At 41.3% G+C, this 17374-nt stretch overlaps 1 protein-coding gene across 1 annotated transcript in view; it reads right to left on the reverse strand.

Moving 5' to 3' along the window:
- The window catches only part of FILIP1 (filamin A interacting protein 1), a 120143-nt gene that overhangs the window by 25244 nt on the left and 77525 nt on the right, over nt 1-17374 (reverse strand). Inside the window, exon 4 of the mRNA XM_060284003.1 lies at nt 16164-16342. Within this exon, the coding sequence (XP_060139986.1) occupies nt 16164-16342 (179 nt within the window). The remainder of the gene's footprint in view (nt 1-16163; nt 16343-17374) is intronic.

A 17374-nucleotide genomic window follows, 5' to 3' on the forward strand; every position in this document is an offset into this window, starting at 1 on the left:
TCCTGAAGGGCAAGGACCACATCTTTTTTTTTTTTAGCTTTATTTAGGTATAATTGACAAACAAAATTGTAAGATATTTAAAGTGTACATCGTGGTGATTTGATATACATTGTGAAAAGATTCCCCCCAGCTGGTTCATTAACACATCTATCAATTGTATCTCTCTTTTTTTGGTGAAAACATTTAAGTTTTACTTTCTTAGCAAATTTCAATTATACAATACAGTGTTGTCAAGTCGCCGTGTCTTACATTATATCCTCAGACATTATTCAACTTATAGCTGAAAGTTTGTACCCTTTTACTAACCTTTCCTTATTTCCCCCACCTGCTCAACCCCTGGCAACCACTTTCCTACTTTCTGTTTCTGTGAGTTGACATTTTTTTTAGATTCCACGAATAAGAGATTATCATGCAGTATTTATCTTTGTCTGGCTTATTTCACTTAGCAGAATGCTCTCAAGGTCCATCCATGATGTCAAAAATGACACAGTTTCCTTTTTTCTCATGGCTGAATAATATTTCATTATATACATATATACATCACCATCTTCTTTATCCATTCATCCTTTGATGGACACTTAGGTTGTTTCTGTGTCTTGGCTGTTGTGAATAAGGCTGCAATGAACATAGGAGTGCAGATATCTCTTTGATATCCGGTCTTCGTTTCCTTTGGATCCCAGAAATGGGATTGCTGGGTCTTATGGTAGCTCTATTTTTAAATTTTTTGAGGGAACTTCCTACTATTTTCCATAGAGGCTAAACCAATTTACATTCCCACCAACAGAGATTCCTTTTTCCCATATCCCTGCCAACAATTATTATCTCTTGGCTTTTTGATTATAGCAAATCTAATAGGTATGAGGTGATGTCGCATTGTGGTTTTGATCTGAGTTTCCCCAATGATTATTTCATTCACTCATTCTGAATTGGCTGTCCACTAAGGACCAGGCATTGTGTTAGGCACAAGGGATGTGGTGTGAACAGGACAGACAAGGTCCCCATCCTGGTGGAGTTCAAGCTGCAGTGATAAATGCCCTGAGGAAAGGGAGTGGGGTGTTTTCAAAGGAGGTGACAGCAGGGTAGGTGACCTGCTGTCTGAAGTCTTTCCCTAAGGCAGTGACTTTGGAGGCTGAAGGATCAAATAAAACGGCCATGTAAAAAGCAGAGGCAGGGGTTCTAGGTGCAAAGGCCCTGAAGTGGGAAGGAGTGTGGGAAGTCCCAGGCACAGAAAAAGGCCAGCGTCACCAGAGCATGAAGAGTGGAGGAAGAGAGGAACCAGGTCCGCTCAAGTGACTCAAGTAGAGGGACTTAACATTTGAAGTCTCCTTATCAGGAGCATGTCCTCCAGAGGCAGCTCTGATAAGATATAAGAGCTTCAATGTGCACTAGAAGGTTTTCGAATTAGCATGAGGAAGGTTGGAAATCATTTTTTCATCAGTGAAATGAGTGATTCAAAATGTGTGGCACTTCCATCCTTGTAGAAAGGAGACATGAGCGCCTGGTGAGCCCAGCAGAATTATGTCCTTGGAGTGTGGCTCTAGACTCAGGCCTCCATCTGGTCCTTCGTCCCTCAAGCTTAGCCTAGGACTCCATCACCTAATTGAACTAAGAAATTAGCTGATCCTGTAGCTAGAATATTGCCGCCTCTGCCTGATTAAACCTTTCAGGTGGGGAACTTGTAGGCATGTCTGCAGGATGGGGACTGAAGCTTCACCAAGTTGAAAAGCACTGCTTCCTAATAACTATATCTGTAGCAAAATTCAGTTAGAGAACGGCTTTCATCGTGACATACCATGTATCATTAGCTACCAAAGTCTTCTAGGAAGATTTGACGATTGGAAAAAAGCAAGTTCCCTTGGCCCAATTTGCCACACCATGGTAAGGAGCTGGATTTCATTCTGAAGGATCTGATTTACATGACTAATATACAGAGACTGTACTTGGGAGTTGGGAGGACAAGAGTGGAAACAAGATGTCCGAAGGAAGCTATTACAGCAGCCCAGACAAGCAATGCGATGGTGGCTTGGATAAGACTTTATCTTGGACTAGGGCAGTGGCAATGGTTCTGGGAAAAAATGGACAAATTCCAGATAGAATTTGAAAGCAGAATCAATACAACTTATGGGTGTCTATATATGGAAGGCTGATAAAAACAAGGATTAAGGATAATTGCTAGCATTTTAGTTCGAGTAATTAGATTGCAGTACCGTTGACTGAGATGGTCACAACCAGGAGGAATAGATTTGCAGGAAGAAACCAAGAGTTCCATTTTGGACGCATTAAGTTGGAGAAACCTATTAAACATCCAAATGAACTGGTCAAGTATGAACATTCACTCAATTATAATTTACTCAGTGAATTAGATCAACATTTTTGTTTAAAGAAGATTTGTAATTTTCTTTTCTATGAATGATATACAACCAAATGGAGGGTCTCCCTGTCTCAAACTTTTTAGCATGTATTAACTGAAATGTGTACTCAAATGTAATCTAGTGCACATGTTAAGTATTATTGTGAGTACGAGTCCCCAAGTCAAGTTTTTTTTTTTTAATTTTATTTATTTTTGGCTGCGTTGGGTCCCCATTGCTGCACATGGGCCTCCTCCAGTTGTGGCAAGCAGGGGATACTCTTCGTTGTGGTGCACAGGCTTCTCACCATGGTGGCCTCTCACACCGCGGAGCATGGGCTCTAGGTGCGCGGGCTCAGTAGTTGCGGCTCGCGGGCTCTAGAGCGCAGGCTCAGCAGTTGTGGCGCATGGGTCCAGCCGCTCCACAGCATGTGGGATATTCCCGGACCAGGGCTCGAACCCGTGTCCCCTGCACTGGCAGGTGGACTCCCAACCACTGTGCCACCAGAGAAGTCCCTCAAGTCAAGTTTTAAATGTACTGTGCGTGCAGATCTTCTAAGACAATCATAACTTATTAGAGCACTGGACCCTAGAAACAGAGTATCTAGGCTCCCACCTTCTTTTATTTTTTTTTTTTAAGATTTATTTTTTTTATATCAACCATTTTTTAAAAGTCTTTTACTGAATTTGTTACAATATTGCTTCTGTTTTATATTTTAGTTTTTTGACCACGAGGCATGTGGGATTTTAGCTCCCCAACCAGGGATTGAACCCGTACCCGCTGCATCGGAAGATGGAGTCTTAACCACTGGACCACGAGGGAAGTCCCTCCCACTTTCCTTTAAACATCAAGGTGGTCACTGAGCATCATGACCTGAACAAGTGGCTCTTAAAACCAGTTGCTTACAATTGTTCCTGTAATATTGTGATTTGTAATAAGAAATGTATATTTGGTCTTCATCCTGATTCTGGCACAGAGCTCCTAAAACCCTTAGAACTTCCTAAAGGATGACAGTAATAAATGTGTCTTGTTATGTTAATGAGGTGACTTTTGGAAAGCCCCTAGGTTACCTAGGATTGGAGGGTTAGAATTTTCAGTTCCACCCCTTGGACCTTCAGGGAGGGGAAAGAGACTGAAGATTGAGTTCAATCACCAATAGCCAATGATTTAGTCAACCATGCCTATGTAATGGAGCCACCATAAAAAACCAAAAGAATGAAGCTTCTGGGTTGGTGAACACATGGTAATCTGGAGAAAGTGGTGCGCCTGGAGAGGGGCACAGAAAATCTGCACCCACCCCTCATATTTCACTCCATGGGTCTCTTCCATCTGGCTGTTCCTGAGTTGTATCCTTTTATAATAAACCAGAGATTTAGAAAGTAAAATGTTTCTCTAAGTTCTGTGCAAATTAATGGAATCCAAGGAGAAGGTCACTGGAACCTCCAATCTATAGCCTCTTGGCCAGAAACACAAATGAACAGGAGATAAAGAGGACATGTTTCCTGAACATTTCTGAGAAAGATCTAGTTTAGCATATGGCAAGCGGGATGTTTCTCAGTGTGTGGGCGATCACTGGGACTGCCAGTTCAGAGTGCTTTTATCTCAAAAGACAGGTTTTGCAGCAGAGAAGGTTGTGTTCCAGAACTTTGAGAAGTGGATGCACTGGGGGGCTGGAGTGACAGGCTGGGAGAAGAAAGTCATAGGATGGGGCAGGAGAACTTTCTTCCAAGATCTCTTTCTGGAGGTTTGGTCATGGGCAGTCTGGGCAGTAGTTCTACACACATTTATCTTCTTCTTTGGGAGAAATATAATCCAAAGCTTCTCAAATATTACAGATTGCAGGAGTCAGACAAATCTGTGAGCATTGGAAAGCTGAGCAAACCAAAAGTACTGGAGGGAAGGATGGCAGGTATATATACGTGGGTAAAGTAAGAATACTTGCGTCATTAGAATACTGTAGGATCTGGTGACACTGTGACAAATGACAAAGACTAGGTGGACCAGATCATTGCCCCTTTCTAAAGCACACTGGGTGCAGAACAGTCAGCTCACCACTTCCAGTTTCCTTCATATTTCAGGTCAGACACACGTGCTTCCTTAAGCATTTCAGAATAAAATAAATGCTTATTTATTTTAACTCTCAGTGAACTCCTATAGGATATTGAAAACTATACGGAAAATATAAAGCAAATCCTTAAGGTTCAACATTTCTGAATTTAAGAGGAATGAGTTAAGATTAAGTAAAGTTGACCTGTAGTTTGCAGTTGAAGCTCACATTCAGCCCCTGAATATTATTTGAATAGTTTCTTAGCTAAGAGTTCTCATCCAAGAGCTGAATATGTTATGCATTGAGCATGAAAGTCCCAACCTTTGATTAATCTTTTCTGTTTAAACTTTTCACCTCCATGAAGTACTTTCCAAACACAAGCATTCTTGGAAAAAGAGGGTACACTTGGTCAAGAAGCCAGAAAGGAACAACCTCCAACCACTGAAAACACACCTTCCCAAGTTCCAAGTCCCTCTCTGAAATCCAGGATTTGTAATGCTAATCTGAGTACCTTCCTCCATCCCGGAAAAAAAGTAAAAATTATTCATTGTAGGTGCTAAGAAACAACACATTTTCCCAGCACTTTCTTTTCTTAACTCTTTCTTGGTGTATGAATTTGTGCAAAAAAAACCTTTTGCCTGGTATTTATTATGGCTGCCAATTTAGGGCAGCATTCCTAAGACTTTTCATTCCAGAATAATCTTACGTATTACTTTTCAATACCTTATTTTATCCATGATGCTGAAATAAACTATCAGCTCAATTAAAAACTCAATTCAACTAGTTTGAAATTTGGGGACCAAAAACAGCCAATCAGTTGTTAGAAATGTCCACTTTTAACCCAGTTGCTTTTGCAACCTGGATTCCGGTGTTTTCTTTGGAACTTACATATTTCACTAATGTGTCAATTAACTAAAAAAAAATCTATAGGAGATTTTGTTTTTGTATTTTCTAACATACAGAATGCCTGTCAGAATTGATCAATTGCCTGGCATTACAACCGCCTGGATTACAATTGATAGTGTACTGATAGATCAGAAATCATTTTTAAAAATCTGTCACTACATTAGGAAATTCACTGTATTTTTGTCACTTGGGTAGACTCTGAGGCTGTAGTTATTTTCTTTTTAAATTTTTATTTATTTATTTGGCTGCGTTGGGTCTTTGTTGCTGCACGCGGGCGGGCTTTCTCTAGTTGCGGTGAGCGGGGGCTACTCTTGGTTGCGGTGCACGGGCTTCTCATTGCAGTGGCTTCTCTTGTTACAGAGCATGGGCTCCAGGAGCGCGGGCTTCAGTATTTGTGGCACACGGGCTCAGCTGTTCCACTGCATGTGGGATCTTCCCGGACCTGGGCTCGAACCCGTGTCCTCTGCATTGGCAAGCAGATTCTTAACCACTGCGCCACCAGGGAAGTCTAAGGCTATAGTTACTGATTGAAAATTTGTCAATTAAAGTTCCATTCTAGCTGGGCTGTTTGTTATTTCCTAATGATTTTCATGGTGTGTTTCTTAAAACTTACCATCTGCTCTAGTTCCTGAGAGCTCTCTGATTAACTGTGAAGATAGGCATGAAATTTTATTTTCATACATACACTGTACCACTTACAATCAACTTTTTTATCCAAAAATTATAAGCCAATCTGCATTAGACTTTCTAAATAAGTGAATTTGTATCTGGACTCCATTTAATAACCCATAATAACTTCTCTGAAAAATACATGCATTTAAATCACTCAATTTGATACACTACTAGGTACAAATCTTTAGATTAGTTGTTTTTCTCATTGTTTTATGCAGCTGTTGGGGAAAGAAAATAATTATTCCCCAGGTTATTCTAGTAAATCAGTCCAAGTTGGGCTTAAGCTTTTAATCTTTTCACTATATAAAATGTGTTGTCACTTCTTTTTAACGTATTCATTTTTTAAATATACAAAGTTATAGAAAAATGGCTGTAAATTTATGACCTCAGCAAAGTTACTATAGCAGTTTTTCTTCCAAAGGATGCCAATAGTTACCACATATTTTACTTCTCATAAAATTTTATGTGGCTAAAAATCATAATACTGCTTTTTTTTGTAGAAAGTAAGTCATCACTTTCTTGCTATATATTTTATTTCTCAAATATAATTTTTTATTACATGGGATTTATCTATCCTTTGGAAACTTAAAAAGTAAATGCTAAATCTTCCCTTGACATAGGTCAGGACAGAAAAAAATAGCCTTGGCTATAATATGGGCAACTCTCCCCATGTCTACAAATAAATTACCTATCCTATACATAAAAATGAATATAATAATAGCCATTCCTAAGAGACACAGCTTTTTCCAACTGATTTAGAATGCCATCTTTAACATATATTAAATTTCTATATCTACTATAATCTATTTCTAGAAATATATCAGCTCCATTGATCTGTCCATTCATATACCAGTGCCACACTGTTTTACTTACTGTGGCTTTAAAATGAGTTGTTTTTTTGTTTGTTTGTTTGTTTGTTAGTTTTCCTGATAGGAAACTTTTCTTCTCTACTACTTTTCATTTTCAATATTTGACTATTCTTGTTTGTGTATTTTTTATATTAACTTCAGAATAACTTCATTTAGTTCTGATGCTTAAAAAAAACCTGATGGTGTTTTTATTAGAACCACATTAAGTTTGTGGATTAATATATGGAGACGACATCTTTACAACGTTGAGTTCTCCAGTCCTAGAATGGTAAGCCTTTCCATTGGTCTCAATCTTTTTCAAATCTCTAGGTAGCATTAAAAACCTTTCTTCATGTAGATCTTTCACATCCTTAAGTTTATTCCTAGATAGTTAATATTTAATATAGTTTATATTATTTTGTCTTTTGGAAATATGAAAACTATTGATTTTTAAATATTGATTCTATGTAGTTTTGTACCCTGCCACCTCACTTTATTGAATTCTCTGTTTGTAGTAGGTTTTCAGTTTTCCTGAGTCTACCTACAATCTAAATACAAAACAACTACCCCGGGACAACAGTATAGTTTACTTTTCCAATACTTTGCATTGTTCTCAGAACATCTTAGTCTGAGAAAATGTAAACTGTGATTTAGTGAAACCGTCATAGTTTTCCTCTTAGTGTTTATACACAGGTGAGCAGAAGAAATGATCACCTTTAGGCAGTATATGCTATACTTTGTAGAAGGGGCTTTATATTCATTATCTCATGAACATAAACAACTCTATGAGATAGGTTATCCCCATTCTATAGATAAAGAAACCAAGAATCAGAAAGGTTAGATAACCTGTCCAAGAGTTATCTAACTCGTCTAGTAAGCGGCAGAATCAGCATTTGAATTCAAGGCTCTCTGGCTCCCAGTGAAATGCAGGAGACTGAGAAAACAACTGTTTCTAGGTTACAGATCTTGAGGGGGTCTGGTACCATGTAGCTAGAGTAACCCAGGGAAAGAGTTAACTGGCTGGAAAGGTTAGACTTAGATCAGATGATCCTCTAAATTTCACAAAACATTAGTAAGCACACCTTCAGTACTCTGGAACCAGACACAATACTACCTATTTCTCTTTAGCACACACCTGGATGATTTTACTAACGAAGGGGGTAGTAACGGCAGGCCTCAAACTCATGCGTGCAAGAAATACAATTATCTTCATATTTCTATATCTCTAGGTTTCTTTTATGGGCTCCCATTCCATTTTATTTATTTATTTATTGAATACAACAGCGGGTCTTTCCTCCTGTATCACTGAGGTAGGGTCAGGCTGAGCTCCTGAGAAAATACATCTGTAGGTGCACCGAAGGATGGCTACGTCAAGGGTAGGAGTGTGTCTGGCTGGGGCAGTTCCAAGCGCGCAGGCCGTCGAGGCTCAGCAGCCCGCTTCCTGGCTTGGGTCATCCTTTCAGCAGTGGCGGCTCGGACCAGGCCAGGCCCAGCCACCTCACCTGCTGCCACCAACAGCGCCACTGTCATCTTACACTGGCTAGCGGTCACCACCACCACCGCCGCCTCTGCCTCATTCTATTTTATTTTAGTTAACTCTGGGTAAACTCAGTCGAGTAAGGTTTTCCTTTGTAAATTTAAAGACTCCTCAGTCAAGTCGGGGTCTTCTGGGTTAACTCTAGGCCTTCAGGATCCCATTTCTGGAGTTGGGGCTGAGTTCTGGGGCCATCAGGGATGGGGGGGAGGTCATGTAGGCATCATCCTTCCACACTGGCATTCTCTGAGAGGCACACTGTGGTCTCTGGCCTCAGTTGCATTCCTGCTCAGATTGCTGACCCAAATGGGTCACAGTTCTGTTCTCATTCCAGCCCTGAATCAGCTATTCCCATGGCCCTTCAGAAGCACAGGGAAAATCTAGATATTCCTTTAGGGTTGCAGGATACTGAAGCTATATCAAGCTCTCTCCAACTGGACACGTCAGACACCAAGTTTTACTCTCTTGCTCTTGAGTTATTGGAGGGAGAACCACAAGTTTTGCCATGCCCTTTTCTATTTGCCCCCTCAAATTCATATATTGAAGGCCTAACCCCCATCGTGATTATGTTTGGAGATACAGCTTTTAGGATGTAAAAAGGTTAGGTGAAGTCACAAGGGTAGGGTCCTCATCTAATAGAATTGGAGGCCTGATAAGAATCTCTCTCTTCATGTACATGCAGAGAGGAAAGGCCATGTGAGGACATAGCGAGAAGGTGGACATGTGCAAGTCAGGAAGAGAGGCCTCACCACAACCTGACCATTCTGGCAACCCTGATCTTGAACTTCCAGCATACAGAACTGGGAGAAGGTAAACTTCTGTTGTTTAAGCCACCCAGTCTATTTTGTTATGACAGCCAAAGCAGACTGAGACACCCTTGGACTCTACCTAGTAATAGCTCCATTCTCAAATTCTTCACACCCATATATCTGGGGTTTATATTACTCTCCATTTTTCCTTCCCCAATGATTGGTTCAGAACTAGAGAGACTCTGACAAGCTGACCACCTCCCACGACTGGGCTCTCACTCTTTAACTCTCACATTCAAATTCCAAATACCGCCCTCTAGTCTCACCTCTCCTAGGACTTTTCTAGAATAAGGGGTATCAAATACCAGGACTGAGGCATTCTTACATGCTAAAATCTTAAGCAGTGAAATATGTTTCTTGCCTGTTGTCTCGCAAGACCTCCCTTTCAACGCTATTCCTTTCTTATGGCCAATTTTCTTTGATTATTATCCCACCCCTTTGTATAATATCAGAGTCCTTCCTGGTTCAAGTTCTGTTGCTGTTGTTGTAAAAGTCCAAATATGTCAAATCTAATTAACTAAAATTCTCAGTTAGCCGGGTTAAGCCCTAAGATCCGGAAAACATCTTCACCATCCTATCAACAATAAAATACAACCATAATTGACATTTAGATTTGAATATAATCTGATAGGCCCTGAGGCTGTAACATACAGAGTCATCCAGATAGCAGCACTACAAGATTCTGAAATCTTCAAATATGACTTAACTGGATTTTGTGGTATATTAAAATTTTTCTTAAAAAAGTAAAATGTATTTGAGAAATATCTTCCATAACAGTAAAAGTAAATTAATTCATATCATAACCTTTGATTAGTTAGAAAATTATGTTGATCAGATAACCTATCTTCCCTGGCATATCTGTTAAAAGTTATATTACTAAAACTCTGAAGAATCTTAGATCAGAGTTTGCTAACTCAATGACCTTGAGAATGAGAACACTATAAAGCTTGGGAAAAAGATTATACCCACCCAAGACTCAGCAGTTTTGTACAGATGGGATCTGGTGAAATGCACCTCAAGGGCATTTTTTTTTTAATTTGCGGTACGCGGGCCTCTCACTGTTGTGGCCTCTCCCGTTGCGGAGCACAGGCTCCAGACGCGCAGGCTCAGCGGCCATGGCCCACGGGCCCAGCTGCTCCGCGGCATGTGGGATCTTCCCAGACCGGGGCATGAACCCGTGTCCCCTGCATCGGCAGGCGGACTCCCAACCACTGCACCACCAGGGAAGCCCACATCAAGGGCATTTTTAATGGGCTCCTTCATATTTCATCCAGGGAGTGTCGAGTTAAGAATGAGTAACAGGCTCCTAGTTCTACAGTGCTGATAGTAGATATGTTAATATCCTGGGTCTTTTAAGAGGACCAACTGTCTTCCAACTCCCATCTTCCAACTTTGGGAAGCTATCTTTTTGAGTCACCGATTGCCTGGTCCCTTTAGGTAAGATATAACATCACTTCCTTTACACTGTCCCCACCTATCCCATCCCCCAACACAAACACCCTAGCTATGCAAAATCAAAATCACCTCAGGCTCCTTCATTTCAATCACATTTTCCAGTAGGAAGTGGGATTTGCAAATTGCAAGGGTGAGAGCCATTGGAAGGTGGAGTTTGATCCTGGCGTTCTTTCAGAAAATCAACTGTAAAACGTATTCTTTCTGTGATTGAGTCTCTGAATTCTAATTCCTCTTCTTTCTTAGAAGCTGTCTATTCCCTGCAATTTTCTTGGTCAGCAATTTTCTTGGTCAGGATATTGATAGTAGGTGGCATATCTCAACGACAGGTAAAGGTCTGTGAATTCGAATCCTGAACCTGCAAACAGAATGGATGTGCCATACACAGAGCCAACGTTTCAAGTCATCTTTTCTTCCTCCAAATGTTGGAGAAATGAAGTGTTCATTTCAATCAGAAGGTAAGAACTTGGAAGTGGAAAAGGTTTTTTTTTGGTTGTTTGTTTTTACTGTAGGAAGCTCAGTTCAAACACTGATTCTTCCAATTAACTGTTGGCAAGTGACCTTGGTGGAAGGAATTTAACCTGCTTTCCCATCTTCTAAATAGGGATAGTAACTATACTTCATACAGTTTTGTAAGGATTAAACCATATGTGTACGTGTCCAGCGTATCGGGGGGGGGGTCAATGAAATCTAGTCTAGCTAGTGAGCAGCATGTAGCTGAGGGCTAAGCACAGACAAGAGGCCTCCGTTGTTTCCTGCTGATATGTTCCACCTATTGATTACTTTCTGCATGATCAGACTTGATCATTTACACATCAGCAGCAATCTTTTTCTACAAAGTACTTTAGTGTGCTTCTCTGAGCTACCAATGAGAAAAGTCCATTTTATTGCGATAGTTTAGAGATAAGCCATCTAAATCTGAGAAACTTAGGGAAAATATGCCAGGGAACCAGATGTGCACCTTTTTCTATAAAGTGTGCCAAGAATATCTCCCAGGATCCCAGGCCGCTAGAGCAACTTTTCACAAGCTTGCTCTGACCGGTCATCCCCGCCACAGGCAAGTGCAATGGTGCAGCCTGTCCCACAGGCCACCAGGCCTAAAGGAACAATACCAAAATGGGGCTTGAAAGTTTCCCCTCCACCAAGCCCCTGTTCCTGCATTCTTTGCTTCACAAGTTAAGAGATTTCTCTCGAGATGCTGGTTTGTAGTTTTTTAAAAAATGACCCTATACTTGGAAGGCTTGCTGCAATATTATATGATGATGTAATTATTTATGTAGTCCCAGCTGAGCCTATAGAATCCAAAAGCTTTCAAATCTATATCTACAGTTATAGATTTAGACAGCCCTCCCCACATCATTTACACACACACACACACACACACACACACACACACACACACACACATGCCTACACACATCCCCCTCAAATACTTCTTTACGTTCCAAAGCACTTTTTGATGTAACTGTATTCTCTCTATCCTGACATTCTTGAAGCAGCCCTAGAGAAAGTGTAAGATTAAAATTACAAGTCTTGCAGTTCATACAGAGAATAAAGCATAAACTCTGAAGGTGATCTCATGTGCTCAGAATTATGCCTTTTAAGGTCAAGTTGACTCAAAATATGGACCAAACAGAATATAGCAGTTAGTTAGAAAGGGAGCTTTCTTTCTCTAATCTTAATTACTGCAATGAAGGATATTTTCATCTATATTTTAAACAATGCTAGTTAAGCCAATGCATTTTTTCATGCTAGTTCCACTTTTTAATTTGGGAATACAACTCTTTGTAAAAATAAATAGCAGTAAATGATGGTAACACATTATGATGGGTCTTTTGGTTTAGCATAAAGGAAGCCCAGAACAATACTTTGTCCATTTTAGGCACTTAATTTGTGGAGTTTTTATATAGGATGAATTTAACAACTCCTGAAAAGTGAAAAATAACTTCTGCTTAGTTTTTACACTTTCAGGGTCTAGGTGAGTGGCCATAACAAGGAGGTAGCTTGGAGGGGTGCTTTATTTAGCTCCCCCATAACTACCATCAGCCTCCCATCAGAATGCAACAGAAGTAGAACACTGTGTGTGCTGTTCCAACTCCGCTCCAAAACAAGTCCCCAGGCTGCTCCTTCCAGCAGATGCTGTTCCAAAGCTTCTCCAGTCTTGACAGTTGAAAGACACCAGTGGTCCAAATAGATCTGTTTATATCCTCCCAACAACCATCATAATGCCTTTTAAGATTCTGTGTCATAGTTTGGACGTGAGAGCTTGGAGGTTGGGAGCACACACACACACACACACACACACACACACACACACACACACACACACACACACACACACACACACACACACGAAGAAAACATAAAACAAGACATTCTGCCCAAGGGACTCATTCGTACAACAGTGCTGGACCAGTGGCCTGCACTGTCGTCTTAGTTGAGCTACATGATTTTTCTGGGCCTCAGTTACCCAACCTGTAGGATGAGGGACTTGAAAGGGCTGAACTCAGAAGTCTTTTGCAATACTAGTCAAACCAAGGCTTGTTTTTGAAAACCAAGGACTTCTGGTTTCATCAAATATCTGAATCTGGATAGCTACTGATCCTGTCTGCCTGGGTCCCTTGTTATTACCTTTAACCATTTTCCAGAGGGCGTGAGAAACCCTTACAGAGCAGGACAAGTGTAGAGAACGGAGCCTAGATGCTCTGCACATGTGGAGGGTCCCCTGGGTCTGCACTCCCGTCCGCCCATGGCCACCAAATCAGAAAGCTGTCTAAGTAGAGGCAGCCTGCAGAGTCACACACCCAGTAGAAACTGGGTGATTACAGGGAACAAACAACTTGGGCTTATCTCGTCTCACTTTTTTCCTTCCTTCACTCATGCTCACAGGAGAATTAAAGGGAAATGTTTCTGAAGGAAAGCTCTTGGCGCTCTCTCTCTCTCTCTCTCTTTTTTTTTTTTTCACAAAAGGGACTTTTCCGGAGAAAGAGGGAAGGGAGTGCAAAACAAAGAGGCAAACAAAGGACTTGGAATAGTCTATGCCAGAATTCCCACTCTGGCTCAGAAAAACCAGCTCTCTATCAGCAGTAGCCCAGCTTCCCCTGCAGGGGCTGCGGCCGAGTGGGGCGCTGGGGCCTGGCTGAGCCGTGGCCCAGGTCCTGGTGGGGACCAGCCCCTGGCGACATTGCCCACGGGAAAGAAAGCCCCGGGGTCAGCAAACTACCAGCCCCCATAAGTACATCTAATTATGACCGCTTACTTCAAAAAGAGGATTTAACCCAAAGCAGATTTAGCAGGGCCTCTTCCAAAGGGCAGCGGGAGGCCCAGGCCTGACCTTTGAGAAAATCCTAAAGGCTTCACTGCCCAGGGAACTCAGCAAAGCCAGTCACCGTGGACGCCTCAGATCAGAACGCAGAGAAATTCAGCGATGCCAGCTTCAGTTATCAGGGTCCTAGTGAGGGTGTCTAATTTAGCATAATGAGCGTCGGTCAGCACGTGCCCACAGCATGTGCACTGGTGGTCAGTCAGGGGGGCGGCCTGGGCAGAAACATTGACAGGAAAATATATAAAGCACTAAAGTATAACCTGTTGAGTCAAAACTACTGTTTCAGAGTCTCAAAGTGGTTGGATATTTAGTGAGTCAAAGATTCTTATCTAAAACATGTACATCTGGTGACATATGTCAACGGTGCTGATCAAAGTATGAAAAGCATCATGATATATATAATTTTTAAATTCTGCTTTGATTTTTAAAACCTCCTACATAGCGCTTTGCTCAGGAGAAATCGTTGTGTAATTGCCCTAGTAAAATTAAACAACTCCAAAGAAGGAGCAGGGGATTGGAATTGTTAGTCTTGAATTGGTCAACATGAAGTTAGTAAATAAGTACACTTGGGACAGGCTCGTTGTATAATGAATATAAAAGTACTTTGTGAACTATAGAGCTCTCCATCGAGTGTTATTATTTCAATTATTCTCACAGTACACAAATATTAGGAAAACAAAAAAGAAAGAAAAACAGCTGGGTAAGTACAGTCTCTTCATCCACATACTTCATTTAAACCTACCACTCTGTAGGTGAATTCACCTCAGTCATTTAGCTTAGGTGGGAAATTGTAGAAAAGGCAGACCTATCTGGTTCTAGACCAAAAGATTTACAAAGTGATCAGAAAATATTAATTCACACAGCTGGTTCTTTAAAATTATTTGATTTCAGATCTTTTAAAGAAATATCAAACAAGTTGCTACTCTTACCTGACCCCATTCCAACACAGGACACCTAGATATATGTAATTTACACGGTCATTCAAACCTTGTCTGCAATACCTATGCTTGAGATCGGAAAGTTCATGGAGGTTGCGGGGGTAGAGTTTATTCTCACTGTTTGGTTGCCCCAAAGTATCAAATTGGACCATCTATTTGTCCAAACAAGAAGCTGATAAACCTGAGCTTCCAGCAGCAGAAGACAGACTTAAAGAAACCATAAGTGGAGGGTATTGTACCTAACACTCCAGCCATTGCTCCCTTTTCCGTTTCTCCTTCCTCAAGAGATGTACCAAGTCCAGTAATAAGTAAACATTACCAATAACTTAAAAATTTAACACAAACCTGTTGTTTCATGCTTTTATTTACTTTCCTATTGAGGTAACTTTTTCTGGCAAATAAACTAATCTGGGAAAACCAGATCTCCTTTTTGTAACTAGATATAGCAAAGCTGGGACTGGCGAAGCTCTTTCCCAATGGTTCTTAATTTGCAAGTCCTAAACACAGAAGCAGACACGCTTGGTAACTCAAAGCATCGGGATTCAATGTCATTGGTTTCAAAGACTGTGGAATTCACAGATGTAACCATTCAGCTGAGGGGAGGAAAAGGAGAGAATAAGCTAAAAAGAAGATGCTGAAAAACTGGAGAATATCAAAGAGCTCATCACAAAGCGTTTCAATTTGAAGTCTCTGCTTCAAAGGTGCTAATCCCTGGTCTGAGAAAACTACCTACAGTGTTCAAGGCTCAACGCTGAATTTTTGTTCTGTTTTGTTTTACACTGAGTTTTAAGAGTTATGCAACCCTGAAAAAGTTAAGCAGGTAACTCTAGGCATTAAGTAATTCACACACAACCAAGTAGTAAGGTTTTCTATACCCGTTTTAAGAATGAATAGGATTCATTTAAAATGGTGATAATTTGTCTCACTGAATAAGTGCATTTTAATCCCAAAGAGAAAAAGTATGTTATTTCTAGTAGAAGGCAGTTAGTAGAGAGGCTTTTCAAACGTAAATGCTTCGTTGATCAAGTTAAAACAGAAGCTCCCTTAGTTTGTGGCTTTCTGGCTTTTCACATCCTAGTGGGAATGTGTTGCCGTATTTATACGAACCCGCAACATGCTCACATTAATAGTTCCAAGCAAAGTCTGTCTCACTCTCTGCAAACCGTTAGGAAATTAGGAATTAAACCCCGGGCCCGTGTCCGCGGAGTCACGGGTGGAAATCTGATCCAGGGCAGGAGGGGCAGGACGAGAGCGCGGCCCTCCGGGGCGCGCGTGCGCAGTTACCTCTCCCGCTCCTGCTCTAGCAGGGTGGTGAAGTCGTCGCTCTTGTGCATGTAGTCCGTGTGCTTGTGCTTCTCGTTCTCCAGCTCGTACACCGTGCGCCGGTGACACTTCTCGGCCAGCAGTAGCTGCTCTAGCATGCGCCGGTAGGTTTCCTTCTGTTTTTCCTCAAGTCTGTCCAGCTGAGGACACAAACATGGGAAAGAGCTTAATACTTTATTTCATTTATGGAGGACTCTAAATAATTCGTTTGCATTGGTCTAATGATTTATTACCTGTAGGGGAGGACACGGAATCTGCTCTTCTCTGCCATTTTCCCATGCCATCATTTTCTCTAGGCCAGTTGGATTTATGAACTAGCCACAATAGGGCTGCAGTAATTTCTGGCCTCTGGCCTTTTTTCTGTGAACATATGTGTGGTTCCTAACCTTTCAGGAGAGCAAACTCACTGTTGCAATGAGACGGTGAAGCCCTATACTCAGAAAGAAAGAGAAGAGCATCTGGCCTAATCTCAGAAAAATAAAGAGCTCAGCCCGCACCAAACTCCGGTGCGGGAGGAGGAAATTATCCTCATTGCAACCTTTTTTTTTTTTTTTTTTTTTAAGGCTTGCAGTTAAGTGCATTTCTAGGAAAAGTATATGAAGGACCCACAATCCTCTTCTTTCAAGAGGTACTAAATATAGGGAGAATCTCAGAACTTGCAGAGCGCACATATCTCAAACTAAAAGAGATCTCATCAAATATTATTACAGGGCTTTTTGGGTCTGTTTCTCCAGCCAGGCTATAAGATCTTTAAGGGACCATATGCCTTGATCATCTTTTTAGTCCCTGGTCCCTAGCACAGCACCTGGAAGAAAGTAGGTGTTCAGTACATGTGTGTTAAATTGGACCCAATCTTACAATATTGATAGTTCCCTATCCTACTCTCCTCTTCAAACCCTAGTGCAGGAGTTCTCACCCTCAGCACTACTGACATTTCTGGCCAAGGAATTCTTATTTGAGGGGCTGTCCTGTCCACTATAGGATTCTCAGCGGCATCCCAGGGCTCTGCCCACTAGATGCCGGTACTGCCACCTCCAGTTGTGACAAAACTATCCCCAGGCGTTGTCAAATGTCCCCTGGAAGGAAAAGTCCCCATGCCCCCCTCCCTGTTGAGAACCACTGCTCTAGGTGAATCAGATATATTTAGAATCCATTCTTAATCCCACAGCCAA

This window comes from Globicephala melas, chromosome 14, assembly GCF_963455315.2.
Source record: "Globicephala melas chromosome 14, mGloMel1.2, whole genome shotgun sequence".
In the NCBI taxonomy this organism is placed as follows: domain Eukaryota; kingdom Metazoa; phylum Chordata; class Mammalia; order Artiodactyla; family Delphinidae; genus Globicephala; species Globicephala melas.